The 21,223-nt window shown below is 50.4% G+C and overlaps 1 protein-coding gene across 5 annotated transcripts in view; it reads left to right on the forward strand.

Annotated features, from left to right (window-relative positions):
• Positions 1-20,725, forward strand: part of PDE8A (phosphodiesterase 8A) — a 96,154-nt gene extending 75,429 nt beyond the window's left edge. For 4 of the 5 annotated variants that reach the window (XM_024561685.4, XM_045196410.3, XM_053912404.2 and 1 more), the window contains exons 12-23: positions 3,473-3,550; positions 5,423-5,493; positions 5,762-5,926; positions 7,096-7,144; positions 7,345-7,480; positions 8,931-9,129; positions 10,127-10,344; positions 11,944-12,076; positions 12,558-12,725; positions 14,342-14,471; positions 15,544-15,655; positions 20,312-20,725. In XM_024561685.4, coding sequence (XP_024417453.3) covers positions 3,473-3,550; positions 5,423-5,493; positions 5,762-5,926; positions 7,096-7,144; positions 7,345-7,480; positions 8,931-9,129; positions 10,127-10,344; positions 11,944-12,076; positions 12,558-12,725; positions 14,342-14,471; positions 15,544-15,655; positions 20,312-20,348 — 1,496 coding nt within the window. In that variant the 3' untranslated portion in view covers positions 20,349-20,725. The remainder of the gene's footprint in view (positions 1-3,472; positions 3,551-5,422; positions 5,494-5,761; positions 5,927-7,095; positions 7,145-7,344; positions 7,481-8,930; positions 9,130-10,126; positions 10,345-11,943; positions 12,077-12,557; positions 12,726-14,341; positions 14,472-15,543; positions 15,656-20,311) is intronic. The other variant, XM_053912405.1, reaches the window with a different exon arrangement.
• The last annotated feature ends 498 nt before the right edge of the window (positions 20,726-21,223 follow it).

The raw sequence follows: 21,223 nt of genomic DNA on the forward strand, positions 1-21,223 counted from the left end.
AGGATCAGGGACAAGGTCACAGATGTCCACTGGGGAGGAAGCTCTCAGACCGCAGGTGTGCTGGGCCTCTCTGTCGTTTCACTGCTCACACCCACCGGGAGCCTAGCTCCTGTCACCTGGCTGAGCTGTGGGCCATCAGTCGCCGTCCCCTCAGCAACCAGCCGGCTTTATGTCCAAAAAGACTCAGCTGATCTTGCCTTGGGAGACCTTGTTTACACACCACAAAAATCAGGTCTTAAGAAGCAATGGAGTTTACTAGAAGGAAATGGGGTGGCTCACAGGTTGGACAAGAAAGCTGCATTATTCTGAAAAAAAAAGCAGGAACCAAGGGAAGCCGGGCGGCCGTCCCTGCTGCCATAGGAGCAGCGTGGTAGGTGCCGCCGCCACCGCGGGACAGACGGCTGCTTCCACAGCCTCCCTCCTTTGCCTCGCTCGCTCGGGTGCAGGCTCTTGGGTGGAAGCAAGGGGATCTCTGGCCTCCACTGGAAAGGGAGCTCAGATTTGGGGTGTCCAGAAAAGTAACAAAATCCCAGCACATGTCCCTTTTACCTGTTCTGTATGTTGTTTTCACATCATACTGTCCCACCAAAGGCACTCGTGTGACAAGTGTCTGGGCTGTAAACCCTGAGTGGGTCTGGATCGGGCCTGAGCCTGGCCTCAGGCACACGGACACGCACTGTTCGAGGGAGGCAGAAATAATCTGAACACGCTGCACTTTGTGGTGCCACATGGGGGGGGGGTTGGGGGGGTGGTGCTTGCCCGGACGGTGATGGTGGAAATGGTGTCTGGGATAGAAACAGGTCAGCCAGAAGACAGGAAGAGCGTGGTGACAGGAGGGAGAGTCACTTCACAATGTTAAGTAGAAATTGAAGCTGGCCTGGTCTCCCTCCGTTCCCGCCACAGCCTCTTCCTCAGGACACACGCTTCTTGCTTCTCTGCAGCCACACTCTGCTCCATCTGCACAGGCTGTCTCTTTGCTTCTTGGCTCATCTCCTCTCTGCCCCCTCCCCCAGACCAGAGTCTGCCACTTCCTCCTTGTGGCTCCTCTGTGCTCCAGAATAACTGCTGTAAGAGTTCCCTGCCTTCATGCCCTGGACCATGCCTTTTCCACTTCACATCCCTAATGCCTGGCGTAGGGATGTGGTGCCCATCAAATGTGTGCTGAGTGGGCAGAGGGAGATGAGTGAAGGAAGAGTGCAGTCTGAACAGGCAGCTGTGTGGATGCGAATCTCCATGCAGTTCAGGGGGAGGAGACGTACTTGGGTGGGTCCGTGAGGTAGAGAGGAGGAGTGAGCGTGTGGAGAGGCCACAGCGTTCGCTGTCAGAGGTAGAAGCGGAGGTAGAAGCGGCAGGTGTCGGGGCTGTTCCTGAGATGGAGGGGGTGGCAGCCATGCCTACACAGCCCACGTGCGGCCCGGACCACTGAGAGAGGAAGGGCAGGCTGCTGCGGGCAGACCGTTCTTGTCCTTGACTGCCAGCGAGTCAGTCTAGGTCCCGAGGTGCTGATGGGTTTGGAGTAAGGGAGCCAGGGAATCAAGTGGTCGCGTCGAGTGGTGCCTTCATTTGTGCTCAGGCAGGCGTGTGTTAGTCGAATGTCTATTCTATGCTGGGTGCTGCTGGTCACTGAGGAAGGAGAGAGGCAGACTCGTCTGTTCTCCCATCACTCGCAGCTGGCACGGAAGACAGCACGTAGCAGGGGTTGCCAGCAGTGCAGGGTGGGCTCAGGAGGCATTGGGGGGAGATCCTGAGAGGTCAGCACACAGGTACCACCTACGAGCTGCATCTTCCAAGGAGAGTGACAGCCAGGTGAAGAAGGCGGTATGGGTGAGGTGCCCTCCCAGGTGGGGGGAGTGGTCAGTGCCAGGCACCAGCTGGGGGGTGAGCTGGTTCATCGTGAATGGTTCCTGAGGGCTGCAGAGGGCCCAGAGATCACAGGGCTCTGGGAGCCACACCCAGGACCTTAACACTTACCCTGACAGCAATGATGAACCGCTGAAATGTTTTAATTGGGAAAGTAATCTGGCCAGGTTTTCATTTTAGGAGGGTCACATGGCCGCCTTTGGAGACGGGATTGATAACAGGGGCAAGATCAGGGGCTGGGGGACCAGTGAAGGGGGCTGCTGGTAAAGCCCAGGGGGGATGACGTATTTCTGAGCTAGGACAGGGACAGATAAAAGAGGTATTTAGGAGACTGAATCATAGATTTAGCTGACAAAAGGGGCGGGGTAGAGATCAGGAAGGGAGGAGTCACAGAGGACTTGTCTCCCACTGAGCTCAGTGACCTGGGACAGAGTGGGTTTGGGAGAGGGTAGTGAGTTCATCTGGAGTGCCTGGGGTGACCAAATGGAGGTGACCAGCTAAGATGAAGCTCGGAGCTCAGGATACAGCAGCAAACCCAGAGTTACTTAAAGCTGAAGGAAGGGTGGGATTGCCCAAGGAGACTGTGTTTTCCGAGAAGAGAAGGAATCAGCACAGACATCTGGGGACACGAGGGACGGGCACTGGTTAAGAAAGAGGAAACAGTGCAGGAGGAAGAGTGAGGGATGGAAGGAAAGCCAGAGGTTTCCAGAAAGAGGGATCCGTTGTGCCGGGTACTACAGGTCAGGTCAGGCAAGAATTGAATTGTGTCCTTCAGATGAAGTGGCACAGAAGTCAGCCGCGAGGGTGACAAGTTCACAGTCAGTGCCCATGGAGAGGAGAGTGTAGCAAATAGCAAGTGAAAAGGGGTCTTGATGGTGGGCTGCATCCAGGCCCCGCTTGTGAGCAGCTCCCGGGGCAGAGCCATGACAGGGCAGTGGAAGGCCTGTGCTGGTGCGGCGGCTCCCAGTTTCCTCGTCTGTGAAATGGGGACAGGTGGCAGAGGCTCAGCACCACGCATGGCACCCAGCAAGTGCCCGGGGAGGGGACGGGAGGGTCAGTGTTGCCTTGTCATTGGTCGGTGTGGGTCAGGGAAAGAGGCGAGACAACCCATTTGGAGCCCTGAAGAATGGCGGTGCCGTTCACAGAAAGCGGGGTCAGAGTAGAAAGGTAAACCGGCATTTGGCATGTACCCCAAACCGGGGTTCTTGAACTATCCTTGGAGAGAGAGGCACGTTCTTCCCTGGGGCATTTTAGATCTTGTATTATAGAAAAAATACGTAAAAGATTTTTTTCCTTTGGAGGAAGTCTGGGTGGCAATCAAAATTTTCCTACCACTTTACTCAGTCGTATAGAACTCTAGTAGAAGTTCTGCTGGTTCTTATTTCACGTCTTGGGACTCTTAATTACATAATCGCACCAGGTGGGACAGTGTGAGAAACTCAGGCCCCCAAAACCTCATTTTCATAGTCATTTCTGTGAGGCACTGTGTTGATTTTTGTGGCAACTTAAATGGTGTTCTGATTCTTAAGTTTTGTTTTAAAATTTTTACATCAGTAATTTTCTTAATGTGTTAACATCCCTTTGATCAGGTGATTGTAATTTGTTTCCACAGATAATCAGCCAGGCAAACACAAAGACAAGAGAAAAAGCTCACTTGACGTCAGAAGCCTGGCCTCTCGAGCGAGTGAAGGTAGGTGCCGAGACAACCATACAGTGTTGGCCACATGTGGCCCAGTGCCCCCCAGCTCATCTGTGGGTCGCTGCACCTCCAGGCCACACAGGGGAGGGCCCCTTCTCGCCACCTGTGTCATTTCTCCCTCTCCTCCCACTCCCGCCAGTGGGCTCCATCCTGAGCCTTTGATTGACTCAGGATGGGGATAAAGAAAAAGGAAGAGTAAATTTTACTGTCTCTTCTGTAGTTTACTTGCTGTAATAATATGAGGCAGAGGTGCCAAACTCATTTTCACCAGGGGCTACATCAGCCTTGCGGTTGCCTTCAAAGAGCCGAATGTAATTTAGGACTGTGTACATGTAACTGCTCCCTAACTAGGGGCAAGGAGCTCAGTGCTGCCACCGGGTAGAAACAAGGTGCTGGGCCGGATAAAAGAAGGTGGAGGGCCGGATTCGGCCCGCAGGCCTTGTGTTTGCCACCTGTGGAGGAATGCATTCGGAAATTCTTAACAATATACAGCAGGTCCTCGAATAACATTGTTTCATTCAATGTTGATAGAAAAAGATCAGTTCCCGGCCGGGTCGCTGTGTGTGGAGGTGCCAGGTCTCCCCCTGTCTGCATGGGTTTTCTCCTGGTCCTCTGCTTTCCTCCCACGGGTGCACGTTAGGTGGATGAGTGTGTCTAGGTGTCCCCATCTAGGGGGTGGCCCTGTGATGGAAGGGGTCCCGCCTGCACCTTAGCTGCCAGGGGAGGCTCCGGCCACCCTTGATCCTGAACTGGAATAAGCAGGTTCAAAAATAATGATCTCATGTGTACACCGTATTTCAGTGTTTAATGTTAGAAGGGTTTTTTGTTTTTATTTAGAAGTTTGGTGATGTTTCGTGACCACACACATGCTGTAGGAATCCAACTTTTATTCATATCAATTAACCTAGTGTAAAGTTGGTTTCCTCCTATGTCCTTTTGCTTAAAACAGAAGTTTCCACAAACCTATCAATGGCATTAAGTGAGGACTTAACTGTATTTCATTGTGGGTTGCAGTTTGCCGTAGAAGCTTACCTTTTGGTGAGGAGGTGAGCTGTGTTTGGTATGTGAGGGACTTCCTAAGCAGGCCTTTCTTGCTGGGCCTTAGTGTGGTGATGTGAAGTGGCCACGCCAGGCTGTGAACACTGTGTGCTCCTTTAAGGCCTTCGGTAAAGCACGTTTGGCCTGACAGTGCGCTTTCAGGAAGACACACAGAACTCTGTGTGCGTGTGTTTTCCTGCCTGTGCACCGCCCGGGCCACGCCTCCACCACCCAAAGGAACCACATCTTGTAGGAGCAACGAAAAGTTAACAAACTCTGGAGCCTTGGCGTTGCTGCTTGCCCGTTACAGGGTTCGCCTGGTTTGTCTAGAGTAAGCGTAACAGTGGAAAACACCAAAAGATGCTTTGAAAACTGTAACCAGAAATTTACGTGTTTTGGTTCATGGTGAATTGTAGTTATAGCTCCTGCCACACAGAGAGCCTGGATGGCATTGTCTTCCAGAACATTCTCACTCCTGGACAGCAGCAAGCTGGGTAGTTATAAAGCCTTATTATTATAAAGACAAAAAGAGGCTCTTTGGCTTTGGCGTGCTGGATTGTTTCCTATTTTCTCTCTGACGTCAGAAGTTCAGGCTGGGGGTGGCACGTGCTTCCTAGTGCCTAGAACCGGAGGAAGCAGAGTGGGCTTGTCAGGGTGGGAAGGAAGCTCAGCAGGCTGGGCGGCTCTGGCCCTGAGCCCTCTGCAGCTGGGCGCTCTGAGGCCTGGGGGGGGGGGGGGGGGGGGGCGGGGACCTGGGGCCCTGGCTCGAGACAGGTGCGTGAGGCTGTGCCCACCCTGACCTCTGCTCATGTGGTCTCTCCACAGTGGCCAGCCAGAGACAACATTCCTCCATGGCCCGAGTCCATTCCATGACCATCGAGGCGCCCATCACCAAGGTGAGGTGGTCGGTGGCCAGTCCCCTGCAAGAGCAGGGACATGCCTTGTTCTCCCAGTTGACGGTCCCCACAAAGAAGAAACAGGGGCCCGCAGCAGTCTCAGTGCTGTCCTTGTCTAGGGAGCCGCTTCCCCTGGGGAGACAGGACTGGAGGTGTGACCAGCAAGCCTGGCCGCAGCCAGCTTTGCGCCCCGCTGCCAGCCTGGCTCTCCGGTGGCTTTCCTGTTGTTTTATGGTTAGAGCCTCAAGTCTGCCTTTCCATGTTGCAGGTAATCAATATTATCAATGCCGCCCAGGAAAACAGTCCCATGCCTGTGACAGAAGCCTTAGACCGTGTGCTGGAAATTCTGAGAACCACCGAGTTGTATTCTCCGCAGTTCGGTGTTAAGGATGATGACCCTCATGCCAGCGACCTCGTTGGGGGCCTGATGTCTGTAAGTGCACGGACCAGGCTGCTGCCTGCAGTCACCTCTTGCTGTTTGTCCCGTGGCGATCTGTGCACGGGCTGGGCTGCACGTCAGCTCCATCCACAGCCGTCATCCACCCACTGTCTCCCACCCAGCCACCTCGGCTTGGAGCCGAGCTGGGAGGGGCATGTTCTAGGAAGTCTGCTGAGCCAGGGCTCCACCTTTGCTTGGGGGTTCTACGAGCAGTTTATTTAAATAAAACTTAATTGTTTTAAAGATTTTGAAAACAAGGGTAGGAGAAAAGAAATGTTCTGTATACTGCTGTATCACAAAACAGAGAGTGTGTGTGTGTGTGTGTGTGTGTGTGTATATCTCTTTAAAGAGGCCCCAGGGGATGGGGCATCCCCTCCACCATACATCCTACAGATTTGGTGACTTCATGGGGGAGAATGACTTGGGACCATCTGATTAGAAGGGGGCTGTGTACCATGGTCTCTGGAGGGGCCCTGGGTGCCACCTCTAGCCCGTCTAGGACAGAGGTCTCACAAGTGGAGAACCACCTGGTAGAAAACAGATCAGTCCATTGCTGTCATCTTTGTGTTGGTCAGAAATAAAATTCACCTTCCCTCCCAGTTCCTGCTTTTTGAAGTCTTGATGTCTTAATCCTAATTTCTAAGACATCCAGTGACTTCAGAAAGGGCAGCAAGGTTCCTGGTGCCAATCCTGTCTAACATAGATCTGGCCTATCATGGCTGAGGCTCCTCCGGCATGTGGGGTGGGGGGGGGCTGAGGGGAGGGGAGAGGCGAGGTAGGGGAAGTCACCGCAGGATGGAAAGGGGGCTGCTGGAGGGGCCAGGGCAGGAGTCCGGCAGCAGCTCTCACCTGAGTCTGCTGGGCACAGAGAGGGTGCTTGGAGGGCGAGGAAGCCTGGTGTCCATTAGGGTTGAGGGCACAGGGGCATTGTTGTCCCTAAGAAACCAGGCCGTCTGGAGTGGTGGTGGGAAAGCCAGGCCTGCCCTCCCTGGCCCTTGCGTGGCCCGGTGCCTTCCCGAGTTTAGTCCGTCCTTCCAGGCAGGCTGTGTGCGTGCCAGAGTGGCAGGGGCTCCTTGGGTGCACTGATGAGGCGTCTTCAAGAGGTAAACACAGCTGTGACTTGATTGTGACTTCCCTTTTTTTGTTTCCTTGATTTTTATCAGGATGGATTGCGAAGGCTATCTGGGAATGAATGTGTTCTTTCAGCAAAAGGTGAGTTTTTCCTTTTTTAATTTTTTTGGATCACTATTAACATTACAGTCAAACTTAAGTGCATTTTTCAGGTAGTTTTCCTCATCTGTTAGCAGTTTCTGGGCAGGACATAAACCCTCAGAAACAGCACTGTCCCCGCTCAGGAAGAGCTAATGCCATGAAGCCTGTTAACGCTGTTCTCCAAATTTGCCACTCCCCAGGCCTGCACCAGGTTTCGAGCAATATAGTCACTCCCATCACCCTCCATGACGTGCCACCGCGGATAGCGCGGGCCATAGAAAATGAGGACTACTGGGACTTTGATATTTTTGAACTGGAGGCCGCCACTCAGAAAAGGTGAGTCCACGTGGAGCTCACTCAGCAAGCAGAGTGCCTGATGCCAAGGGCCTGTGGGGGAAGCCACACGAGTAGTAGGCGGGTTTTGCACAGAGCTGGTCCCTGGTCCTTGGGAGGAGGCTCAGGAAGGGGAGCAGGGCAGCAGGAGCCTCTGAATTGGAGCCAGAGAGGCCTTGAGAAGCCAGGGCAAGTCTGCCTGGTCCCGGCCCCAGAGGAGACAGCAGACTCATGGAAAGCATGAAATTGAGCAAGTGGCTATGCTTCCAAATAGCACGGGTTTTTTTTTTTTCTGTACAGATACTGATTTCGCCTGTAGGTAGTGATATGTTGAAATGGCAGCAAAGAGCTCCTACTCGGAGCCTAGAACTAAACATCACACATACACCAACACACATATTTGAGAAAAGCTGTCCCCAGATCTCAGTTGCTGTGCTGGTGACAGGCACAGGGACACCTAAGACTCTAGTCACCCTGGACTGGGTGGGACCACAGACTGGGGGAGGATTGGGATTGTACCTTCAATTTTATGCCTCGTTAGAGAAGAGCTGTCAACCACAGCAGTATGGCTGGCCTGGCACCCAGGAGAGGGATGTGACAGAGCTGAGGCTGGCCCAGCTGCCCTCCAGGTGGGAGACTCTTAACGTGGTGGACTGAGGCAGTCCCAGGACAGGTGTGCTCTCGGGGCATCACTGCGGGGTAACTCCCACCTCGGAGAACTGTCCCCATGGTGGCCCTGCCCTTGCTCACACTCACCACGAGTCAGCCTCCTCATGCACTCTACCTCTGCGTCCCCAACGTGGGCAGAGACAGTGGCAAAGAGCTCCCCACACAGGTGACGGCATCACATGGACTGGGCCAAGGCAGGTGAGTTCAAGTCCTGTGAGCCTGGCCACCCTGGGCACTGCCTCAAGCAGAGCCAGATTCCTTGACCTTCTAAGCCAAAGGCCAGATCATGGACTTGGTAGTCAGTTGGTCACCTTCTAAGGGGGTACTTCCTCACATTCGTCAGCTACCTCCAGGCTGTGGAGACCAGCACATGGCACGTGACACGTCAGGCCCATGTGTGGTCATTAGAAACTGTTACTGTCTTCAGGTAGGGCATCTGGCCAATGGCATGGGGCCAGTGGTTCCAGAGGAGAAGATAGGGTTCAAAGTGGCACAAGTTGAACTTGGCCACAAACACGCTGACTTTGAGGAACCCAGTAGTGCAAGTAGGGGTCTGAGCCCTCGTGCACCAGACAAGAGTCTGAGGCCCGAATTGGAACTGGGCTCCTGCCAAGCTTGATGCTGCCTCCCCACCGAGAGGGTGACAGAGAGGCCAGCGCCCCTTTGCTGCCCTCGCCCTCTCTGAAGTCAGACTCAGGTTTGCTTATTGGATCTGACCCTGTTCAGGGCTCCAAACACTTGGCCTCTTACTCTGCATTAATGCTATGCATGTTTTTCTTTATAGGCCTTTAATTTATCTTGGTCTCAAAATCTTCGCTCGTTTTGGAATCTGTGAATTCTTAAACTGCTCCGAGACAACACTAAGATTGTGGTTACAGATTATCGAAGCCAATTACCACCCTTCCAACCCCTACCACAACTCCACACATTCCGCCGACGTGCTGCACGCCACTGCCTATTTCCTCTGCAGAGAAAGGATAAAGGTGAGTGGTGTTTGTGCTGTTTCTGCCCCCACCAAGTTACCACCCAGTGTGACTGCTCAGGAGCAATCCCACAACTGTGCGGCCTGGCCCAAGAAGGCTGTGGCCACGAGACAATCAGGTTGGAGGCCGGGCTGCAGCTCTGGGAGGGGTCCTGTGTTCGTTCAGGACGTGCACCCAGCTGGTTCGCGGGAGTGTGAGGAGCAGGGACCCAGGGAGAAAGCCAGCAAGACAGCAGAGGGCTGTTCCTCTGGGGGGCTCACCCTAAACCTAGAGACATGTCCAGCCAGCCAAGTGTTGGCTGTCACCACTTTAGAACCCCCACCCGTCCCCCCAGAGTCCGGGAAGGGACGAGGTCATGTCTAGCACATGGGTGTGTTGACCACAGGTCATTTCCTCACCCCGAAGGCGAACCCTCTCAGAGCTGGATCTTGCGGTTGCCCTGTCCTTGTTCCTGCAGGTGTTTTTGTTTTGTTTGGAAAGAAGGACCATTCCCAAGACCTAGACAGAGTCAGAGTCCAGAGAGCAGACTAGGTCATGAAGGACAAAACTCAGCGGCAGGAGAGGGGTGTCTGTGTCAGTACGGATCAGCACACACAGACGGCCGCATTTTTGATGTAATTTATTGCTTCTGAACTACTCTGTAGATAACATACAAATATATATATTCAGAAAGCTAAATTAAAACATTTAACATCATTTACTGAGATATAACTCACATCATACAATTCAGCCACTTACTCCTCTCTGTTGAGGACACCCCGTATTTTGTTACGTCCTTAACTTGTGTGAGACTGAGAATCCCGTAATGTTTCCTAAAACACATGCAAAAATATAACTTTGACAGGAGGTAGGGAAACTGGATTTGCTCAACAATATGCTTTTCTCAGAAATGTGAGATATTCTTACATTAGAATAATAAGGCAGAAAGAAAACTATACAGAAGGTGTCCTTGCTTTCAGCTCAGTGCCCCAATTTTTAAAAGATCTCTTGTTTTCAGCAAACTTTAGATCCGGTTGATGAGGCCGCAGCCCTCATTGCAGCCACCATTCATGACGTGGACCACCCCGGGAGGACGAACTCCTTCCTGTGTAACGCTGGAAGCGAGCTGGCCATCCTGTACAATGACCTCGCTGTGCTGGAGAGCCACCACGCGGCCTTGGCCTTCCAGCTGACCGCTGGCGATGACAAATGCAACATCTTCAAAAACATGGAGAGGTAAGGAGAAGGACTGCGGAAGTATGTTAGTCTCTCTCTCTCTGTTAACAGCTCTATCGAGATACATTCATGTACTTTACTGTTCACCCATGTGAAGTGTGCGGTGGTCTTCAGTCAGAGCACTGCAACCTGGCCGCCACCACTTATAGGACATTTTCATCCCCCTGCCCCCCAATCAGACGCATGAGCAGTCACTCCTCACCGCACACCCCCAGCCCCGGGCCACCACTGCGCTACTTACCATCTCCATAGACCCACCAGTTCTGGACATGTGCACTCACCGTGCCGTCTCTGTGACTGGCGTCTGCACTCAGCACAGTGGTTTCAAGGCTCAGCTCCTGTGTGTCTTGACATTTCAAGACAAGGAAGTATGACGCTGACATTGTGAGCTCTAAGGGACTCAGAACCCATCATCTGCCTGGACAGCCCACTGCCCTCCTGCGCCCAGCGAATTTCTCATTTCCTCTGTTCACATGTCACTCCCCTGACCCCTCACACTAGTTGTTCAGTCGCAAGTTCCTCGCCCTTACCACATGTTTAAATACTCATTTTTCATTACTTGTCTAACATCTGATTTGATTCTTAAGCTGCGATCATAGTGCCTTATGTCTTTGGTTCATCACTGCACCCTCCATGTCTGGTGACAGGACTGAGCGTCAGAGGGAGGAAAACGTATTCCATCAAGAGGAATACGGGGTGGGCAAAACAGGTTTGCAGTTGTGAGTACACGATATAGTTTATTCTTGTATTGTTTTTTAATTATATTATTTTCAATATGAACAACTGTACTTATAACTACGTAATTTGGATTTTTAAGGAAAGTTTTAACATGGGATTTGGTATTTTATAAAAAGGGAATTCCTGATTTTACTAAACTGTTTTGCCACCTTCTAGAATTTCAGAGGCGGAATAACGTGGGTTTATTCATGGTTACCTGTGTACGGATGTGCACACATACCTTATCTCTGCAGAGTACACAAAACCCTGATGACTGGCTATTTCCAGGGAAAGAAACGGGGTGAGGGGGTGACTGGAGAAAAGGGGCAGATTTCATTTTTTATTCTCTGTGCCTTCTGAATTCTTAATTTATGGTTTGCATCCTCAAAAAATAATAATTTGTACATGCAAGCCAGCACTGGAGGAAGAGGTGCTGAGTGCTCCCTGTGACTGGCTCAGCTGTCAGGGGGGTCTGCTGTCCGCCTTCTGGGCACTGATGTTGCTGGGGCCTCACATGGGGTGCATTCACCATAAGCACAGACCTCCGTCTTATCTCCCCTGAGACAGCGGGCTCTGCTCTCCCCTACTGCATTTCTGTTCCGAGAACCCTGTGCCTTGCACTACGGGTGACAATGACATGGACACAGCTACAAGGTCCTGCCCTTAAGCCTCTGATTTGCACTTCTCTTGTGGTTCCCCTTGCTAAACCATGGAGGCACTCACCTAGCACTTCCACGTTTGTGGACAGTGTGCCTTCCAGTGACATTAGAACTCGGGCCGCAGTGGACATGCATCCCAGGTAACAGCCAGTTTCCGGGAGTCCCTACCTGTCCGGTCTGGACCTGGGATCCGCAGCAACCTCTCCTTTGTCGTCTGAAACAGGAATGACTATCGGACCCTGCGCCAGGCTATTATTGACATGGTCTTGGCCACGGAGATGACAAAGCACTTTGAGCACGTCAACAAGTTTGTCAACAGTGTCAACAAGCCCTTGGCAGCACTAGAAGAAAACGAGGTAAGGGAGACCGCCAAGAGAAGCTGTGTTTGGGACCCGCATCCCTGTATGTCGTTGACTCATCAAATTAATTTCCACTGGTCAATTTATGGGACAGAAACTTGGCAGGAAAAAAAAAATAGAATGTCCAAAAAGTAGATGTAATAATTTTGGAGGGAGGATCAAATTTTAGATCAATGTATTTGAAGGGCAGACCACTCCCCTGTTCTTGGACATTCCGGGGTAGGTTGGAGTCCTTGGGGTCTCTCTCCAGCCACTCCCCACTGTGCACGTGCCCCGGAGGCGGCAGTTCTCACTGGGCCTTGGTTTTCCCCTGTGAAGTGAGGGGCCTCGCTCAGTGCTCAGAGTCTGTTCCGTGAGCCCTTAAATGGTAGATCCCAGACAGTGCCTCCCTGTGCTTCCAAGTGGACCGCAGCAATAGGACAGGGCATGGTGCCCGGGAACCCATTTTGATTGCCTTACATTCCACTCAATGTTTCAGAAAACTGAGGACGATCAAGAAGCCATTCACACTATTCTCAGGACCCCGGAGAACCGGACTCTAATCAAACGGATGCTGATTAAGTGCGCTGATGTGTCCAACCCCTGCCGGCCCTTGGAGCAGTGCATTGAGTGGGCTGCACGCATCTCAGAAGAGTATTTTTCTCAGGTAGGACACGGCCTTTTACGTTCCTCATTTTTTTTTTCCTCTGATGGGAATGGTATCTGTGGGGCTTGGCAGTAGACTCCCTGTCACCGCGCAGTGACATTCCACTCAGTCAGTCACCAATCTGTCTCAGCGCAGAGGGGCCCGGCCCTGGGCGCTGCGGACTCAGGTACAGCCCACCCAGACCTGGCTTGGTGGTCTTTAGGGAACACTGGACACTCCTTGTTGCAGACCCACGATCCAGGACGAGAACACAGAGCCATAGGGGCCCCTGCCGCTGCAGTGAAAGCTCCCTGTGGTCGCGTGGAGCTGGCCTGCCTCTGTACTTTGGAAATGTTCTCAGCATGTAGTGATGTAAAGCTCAGTCATCCTTTCTTCCATCAGGTCAGTGCAGGGAGAGCCCCTTGTGTGGGACACGGTCAGTGGAAAGAAAAATTTCTAGAGTCTAAATATTGAGGCCTCAGCCCTACACACTCTCCATGTTAAACCTTCTCTCTTTGTGGGTGCCACAAAATTCCTTAACCTGACCATTGTTCCAACTTGCAGCAGCTGAAGCCAAATCGCCATCACAGTCCCTATCTTTCTCTCCCTCTCTGCATCCTGATTTCCTCTCCCTACTGGCCCTTAGGCCACCGGTCACTCCCTGCTGACAGTCACTGTCATGGAGATCTCTGCCTCACACAGTGGGTTTCTCCTCGATCCTTCCCATCAGCCCGGCCCACAGCCCTGTTTGGGAGCAGCACGGCAGTTTCCTCGTTCAATTTCTGACCCTGCTGGGAGGAAGCCGGGGAAGCACTTGGGGGCCACGGTTCCTACGGTCAGATACAGTCTTGTCCTAGACCTTCACATTCACTCACAGCAACGTCTAGTCCTGGGAGCTCCAGTCATAGGAAGTGCCCTGCTCAGGTGAACCCTGTTTTTCCTGCACCTTTTCCACGTTTAGCTGCACAAATAGTTACCATTGTTTACAATTCAAGTGAGTAACATGCTGTACAGGCATGTAGCGCAGGAGGAGTGGGCTGTGATGTCTACCCAGTATCACATTCCTTAGAACGCATCCCCTTCACTAAGCGACGCATGACTATACATTTAAAAAAATGAAAAGGGCTCTGGAATGAACAAGGCTTTTATTTAGTTATTTTTAATTATTTTATTGTTCAATTACAGTTGTCTGCACTTTCTCTCCACCCCCACCCCAGGGTTTTTATTTTTTTAACTTCAAGGATCTCAAGGGTGTTTAGAAAATTTCCTAATAAGATTCTGTGGCCTGAGATGAGCAGCAGCCCCTAGTACCTCTGCTGGGAAGGGCGCTGATTCTCAGCCTCACGTCCCTGCGTTAGGCCCTGGAGATACCCCCTGGGCAGGAGCGCGGCCAGGCTGTGCCTAGGACAGTGGAGCAGTGGCAGCACTGCAGGCACCACGCAAAAGCTTAACTTAGCGGCCTTCCGGGGGGTGACAACACATTGGGGAGTCCTCTGGGCCCTCCAGGAGGGCCCAGAGGACTCCCCACTCTGGGAACAACTTAGTGTTTGGTGGCAGGTCTGGTTGTGTTGGCTGAGGCTCTGCTGGAATAGAGCAGACACTGCAGACTTGTGACTCTGGCATCTTCTGCCCTGCAGACTGATGAAGAAAAGCGGCAAGACCTACCTGTGGTGATGCCGGTTTTTGACAGAAGCACCTGCAGCATCCCCAAGGCCCAGATCTCCTTCATCGATTACTTCATCACAGGCATGTTCGATGCTTGGGACGGTAAGAACTCTGACGGGATATTTCCTACATGACTGAACAGTAAGTAGGAAGTAGCAAATACTGTATTTGACTCTAGAGCGGGGGTGTCAAACTCATTTTCACCAGGGGCCACATCAGCCTCGCAGTTGCCTTCAAAGGGTCAACTGTAATTTTAGGACTGTATACATGTAACTGCTCCTTAACAGTTAACTGAGAGCTCGGCACTGCCACCTGGTAGAAATAAGGTGCGGGACGCATACAGCCCCCAGGCCTTGCGTTTGTTGCCTGTGCTCTAGATTATGTTTGGGGACTTAGATTTTCCAGGACTGAGGAGAACAAGAAGCCATTACCCAGGGGGCTTGGGCTCTCTGTGCACACCCTCATTAACCGCCTCCAGGGCGGATGTCATTACGCCAGTTTCATAGGTGAGAGAATTGAACTTGGGGCCCCACAGCTTGTAGTGGAGGACTGAGGATTCAAAACCACAGACTCCACAACCCCACGGTGCTCCTCCAGAAGCTCTGTGCCATGTGCTTCCAGGCCTCACTTTGGAGTAGACCTGAGAGTGAGCTGGTCCCTGATAGATGCACAAGACCCTTCAACCTTCAGTGCCAGCGAGGAGCCCGTCAGATGGAGGTGTCTCAGAAGAGGCCCCATTAATACCCCCTGGGAACCTGCTCTGCCAGCCATGGGACTGCACTTGGGGAAGGGCTACAGGGCAGACAGCGTACAGATGGGGTCTACAGCTGAGGGTGAAGGGGCGAGGCACAGACAGGAGAGATGGTCACAGCCTGCTCCCTCCTGGTAATGCCATAATGTTGGGGACTCACTATATTTCGTGTCTAACACCCCAGCCCCAAAGGTGCTGTTTGTGGTAATTAAGCAGATGAGCTTCCTGTGTTTTATTTATCAGAGTTGCCAGCTGAAAAGATCATAGAGGAGCTGCTGTGTCCCCCCTCAGGCCTGTTTAGCACTGCTTAGCTTTCTGCAAATGCCTTCTCAGATCCCCTTTCTCTTCTGAACGCTTGCTCCTTAGCATGAACCTCTAAATTGAGGCTGTCGAAAGATCTCACACTCCCCTCTTTTTCTCCAGCCTTTGTAGACCTACCAGAGTTACTGCAGCACCTGGACAACAATTTCAAATACTGGAAAGGACTCGACGAAATGAAGCTGCGGAGCATCCGACCGCCTCCGGAACCAGAGCAGTATGTAACCCCGTTCCTTGGTTTTATCAGTATTACAAGAAGAAAAGTGGGCACTTGTGTAGAGCCAGTGGGAGCCACATTGTGTAGCCAGCAATGATGTCATCAGACTCAGTGTAGGGTTTTTAGTTTGCTGGGCAGAAAGTTTGTGCCTCCAACACTATCACTTTCATGACCTTCAGCAGCAAAGTGAAGGTCATACAAGGTGAACATGGTAAATCTCAAGGTGCTGACAGTTGTGATGAAGGTAAAGCAGCAAGAAGTAAAGGTTAAAGGGGAAGCAGGTAAAGGTGAAGGATGAAACAGAAGGGAATGAAAGTGAAGGTGGTTCCAGTCAAATATAAGGAGGTGAAGGTAGACTGTCACGATGGCAAAGACGAAAATCAAGGTAGCAAATGGGAAGGACGTGATGGCAGAGGTCAAGATGAAAGTGGAGAAGTTGAAAGTGGAAGGGAAGGGGAAAGTGCCGATGGAGAAAGCGGTGAAGGTCATGCGGATAGAGCATACTGACGAGAGAAAAGCGGTGCTGCCGTAGGGAACTTCTTAGTGACAGGGAAGATGACGAAAGTGACGATAGTGAAGGCTGTACCATGGGTGAAGGTGAGAGGTGACGGTACTGTGGTAATGGTAAACGTGAGCATTAAGTTGCTGAAGTCGGAACATAATAGAACTCAAGGCGAAGATGGTGAATGTGTGAGTGGTGAAAAGAGGATGGACACGGTGCAGGTAAAGGTGGTGAGGGTAAGGGAGTGAAGGTGAAGTCGGGGTGAAAAACGATAAATTAGGTAGGAGGTGATGAAAACGGGACATGGTAAAGGTCTTAAAAGGTGGTGAAGGTGAGGGTGTAAAGGCTTCGATTAAATCACAGTGACATGGTAAATGTGCTAAGGTGAGGATAACAGTGAATATAGTAGAAGTGAAGTGGCAACATTGAAGAAAGTATAAGGAGAGGACAGACATCAAGATGAAGGAGGTGAACAATTAGGATTAACGTGGATGAAGTTCAGAAGGTTGTAAAGGTGAAACAGGTCAGCAAGGAAGGAGTTAAAAAACAAAGGACATGAATTCAGTGTGGGCATTAAGGTGACCATTGCATGGGTGAAGGTTGCACTGGTGACCTAGGTGATGAACATCAAGGTGAACATGCTGAAGAGGACAGCTTGGGTGCTGCAACAGGTATGATCAAAGACAACAGAGTAAAGATGTAAAACACTAAGAAGAATATGAAAGTATAAAGATTAATGTGAACTTGGCATGGGAAAGATAAAACTGACAGAGGGAAAGGTAGTGACCTACATGAAAGGTGGTGAGTCTAAGTGTGATGATGGTCAAGGTAGCAGCTCTGCAAGAGACAGTATAGGTGATGCGTCGAGGAGGTGACAGTGTAGGTAGTGCCTGTTGGAAGAACAACGTGAACAGGGTGATCTGAGTGACGGTGAAGAAGTTGTTGAACGTAGAGAAAGCCAAGGTGACGGTGGCAAGGCCGGTGGTTAAGGGGTCAGAGGTGCAGGTCCGGGCGAGTGTGAGTGCAGCAAAGGTGCAGACGGGCACAGTGAGGGTGCGAGGGTTAGGAGTAGGGGAAGATGAAGGTGGCAAATCAACAGCTGTGAAATGCGGAAGAGGAAGGAGACTGTGAAGGTGGCCACGGTCAGTGTCAGCGATGTCAGAGTGAAAGGGCTGCAGTGGAAACTGAAGGTGGTGAAGGTGGCAGCTGTGCAGGTGACAGGTGTAGGTGGTGCCTGCAGGAAGGACATCAAGAGGAGCATGGCGGTGGAGACGGGGCGAAGTCGGCAGTGGCGATGCAGGTGGTAAAGATCAGGATGAATCTGGCGAAGGTGAAAGATTGGGTGCTGAAAGAGGTTACATGAAGGGGAACACAGAAAAGATGGGTGTGTTGGTAAGGTCGCAAAGGTTCAGAAGATGCTCAGGGTGAGGAGGAAATGTGCTGTGTCAAATGGTGGAGGTGGTGAAGTGGCAGCTGTGCAGGTGGTGCCCTGCAGGAAGGACATCAAGAGGAGGAAGGGCGAGGATGCAGGGGATGAAGTCGGCCATGGAGATGCAGGTGGTAAAGGTCAGGATGAATCTGTGGAAGGTGAAAGTGGGGGAGCTGAAAGAGGGTAGACGAAGGGGAACACAGGGAGGATGGGGATGGTGGTAAGGTGGCAGAGGTTCAGAAGGTGAACAGGCTGAGGGTGAGATGTGGTGTGTTAAAGGGTGAAGGTGTTGAAGGTGGCCGCTGTGCAGGTGACAATGTGGGTGTTGCCTGTAGGAAGGATATGGTGAAGAGAAGGTGGGAAGGTACTGCAGGAGGTGGGTGAGGAGGTCCAGGGAATGGTGACCACGGTGAATTTCACAGTGGCAGTGAAGGGCAAGATGTCGAATGTGAAGTGAGGAATGGCGAAATTCAAGTGTAGGGAAAGGGGTGAATGTGTACGTGGTGGAGGTAAGGTAGTGAGGGTGCAGGTGACAGCTGTGAGGTGGGGAGGTGTGTAGGTGCTGAAGTAGGGGGTGAAAGTCACGGTGAAGGGAGGCAGAAGTAATGGTGGCAAGATGGTAGAGATCAAGATGCAGAGGGTGGGGACAGGGAAGAGGAATGCGGTGACCGAGCAGAAGGTGGTGAAGGTGAGTGTGAAGGTGATGCAGATGGCGGGGCCAGGAGGTGAAGGCGGAGGTCAGGGACGAGATAGAGGAAAATGAAGGTTGTGGAGTTCACACTGAGGGTGCAGGTACCGAAGGTCGCACAGGTGAAGGAGCAGGAGGCAGGGAAGGGGAAGGTGAGGGTGAAAGTGAAGGTTGTGCAGCGCGAGGTGGAGACGTTCAGAGAGAGGGTAGAAATGGAGAAAGAAAGCGGGAGTGTACGAGGTGGAAGTGAAGGTGGTGAATGTCCAGGGATGAGGTGGAGGGGAAGGTCGTGGTTAAATTTTGAAGTCCATGGTAAATGTGGTGATGTGAAGGTACTGGCGGTCAAGGCCAAGGCAGTGCATATAAACTAAGGGAGTTTAAAATAAGGGTGAAGGTGAGGGAATTTTGTTTTAGATTAGGTGAACATTAAAGTGGTAAATCATAGTATGTAGAATTATGAATTTTATGAAGGTGAAAGCAGCGAAGGGAATAATGGTTTTAAGATACAATGTGTGCAGGTCAAGGTGAAGGAGGTGAAAGTAGTGAAGTCATTGATGGTACGTTGTGAAGTTGAAGGTACTGAAAGTCAAGGTGAAAGGTGGTTAAAGTGAAGTTGGTAAAGTTGGGTAACGCATAAGTGTACGTGGTGAAAACAATGGTTAGAGTGAAGGTGCGTTGAAGGTGATGAATGTCAAATTGAAAGTGATGACGGGGAAATGTAGGTGGGTAGGGGTAAGGTCAAGGGTAGTTTAGGTCCAAGTAAAAATGGTGAAATTCAAAGTGAAGGTTTGGTGAAGGTCATGGTTAAGGTCATGAATGTGTTGAATATGAATGTCAAGATGGTAATGATGGTGGTAAAGGTGAAGAAGGTAGTGAAGGAGATGGTGTATGAAGGAGTTGGGTGAAGGGGAATTTAAAGTAGGTGAAGGTGAAGATACAGAAAGTCAACATGAAGGCTGTGGTGAATTGAAGGGTGAGAAATTGGTGAAGATGAGAGGGAAGGAGGTTAAAACCTCTCAAACTTACCTTTGTACTTGATCTTCAGACTTACCTTGAAATCCGGTCTGTATCCAGGGAGTTTCTCACAGTTGTGGTTCAGCACTACCACCACCTTAGGGCAGTCTTACCTTCACTGATTTTGCCCACATCATAGAAGGTACAATCACTCACTGTGGACCACTACTGAGTGTTCCAAATTTTCAGGTTGATTGGTAATATCAATTATTAAAATGTTTTATTTCAACTTCAATATTTTCTATGAGTTTAATAATACTTCAAAGCCAGTTTTTTAAATGTTTTTTTTTTTCTTTTAGAGAGAGGGGGAGGGAAGGAGAAAGAGAGAGAAACATCAGTGTGTGGTTGCTTCTTGCACGCCCCCTCCTAGGGACCCTGCCTGCAACCCAGGCATGTGCCCTGACTGGGAATTGAACTGGCAGCCCTTTGGTTCACAGGCCAGCACTCAATCCCCTGAGCTACACCAGCCAGGGCCACAATTTTTTTTTTTTTTTGAGATTTTATTTACTTTTTAGGGAGAGAGGGAAGGAGAGAAATATTGACCGGTTGCCTCTCTGAATTGGCACCTTTCAGTTCACAGGGTGGTGCTCAACCCATTGAACCACACTGGCCAGAGCCTGGAAGCTAACTTTAAATGTCATGACCAAGTAAACATACATGGTTCACATTCATTGTATACTTGCTGTACACTTTAATGCAAATGAAGAATATAAAATGACACTTTTACTGCACTATAGAAGTACTTGTTTTTTTAATTTTTTAAAAAAGATTCTATTTATTATTAGAGAGAGAGGAAGGAGGGAGGGAGAGGGAAACATTGACTGGTTGCCTCTCGTGAGCACCCTGTTTGGGAACCAAACCTGCAACCCAGGCGTGTGCCCTGGCTGGGAATAGAACTGGCAACCTTACCCTCTGTGGGCTGATGCCCAACCAACTGAGCCATACCAGTCAGGGCTGAAGTATTTTCATATGTTACACTTTTTTTTCTGTCTTATGCTAATCAGGAAAACCTATTTTCTACAGGAGAACGGCTCCTTCACTAGAGAAACCGGACCTCTGAAACTGCTCTCCTCGCCTGATGGACTTTGCCAGTGACTCTGCAAATTAAAAGAGATTAAGACTGAACACTTTTATCATAAAATTTTATTAATGACTTTTCCAAAAGTTTGCCTTATTTTATAGAGTGTTTATACCAAATATTCTCATAGAAACAAACAGCAAACGTGGAATATTTACTAAATTGACTTTTTAAAACCAATCTGTTTTCATCTTCAGTGGTAATCTTTAATTCCAGAGATTTATAAGGGTTCTGTATTTTCACATTTTCAATAAATGTAGTATCATAAAGTGACACATGATGACACATCAAAGTACTTATTTCATTTTAAACTTGCTTTTCTGAGATAAAAATGAAATTAAACTATTTGTTTTTAAGAATTCATGTATCACCTTTTCTTTAGTGTTTTACAATACTTAAAATATTCCATCTTTTTCTCCCTAAGTGAAGAATATTTATTGACAGAAAAGATAAATGACTATTTCAATATCATAAAAGGTCAACGACCAGGTTGAAACGCTGTCAGAACCACCTCTAATTCATTGTGTGGATATCGGACACTCTGAAGGGCGAGCCCCCCAGCTGTCTCTCTAAGGAAAGAAAGGCCCCTTTTCCCTGTGTGAGGACATGTGACCTCAAGTTGGTCAGTGTAAACTGTGGGGGGAAGAAAGCCCTCTGTTCCTCCTCCTCCAGGCGCCAGGGAAGAGCAGGAATGGCTCCCACAAGCACCTCAGCCGTCATGAGGTACAGGGAGCAATTAGGCAATGTGTGGAATTTGCACCACCAAGAACCAGGAATAGCAGAACCAGCTGAAGCAGTAACATAAGTATGCTTAATATATTTGAAGAGAGAAAAGCAATAGAAACCTAAGGCAAACC

The sequence above is a fragment of the Desmodus rotundus genome, chromosome 10, assembly GCF_022682495.2.
Source record: "Desmodus rotundus isolate HL8 chromosome 10, HLdesRot8A.1, whole genome shotgun sequence".
In the NCBI taxonomy this organism is placed as follows: Eukaryota; Metazoa; Chordata; class Mammalia; order Chiroptera; family Phyllostomidae; genus Desmodus; species Desmodus rotundus.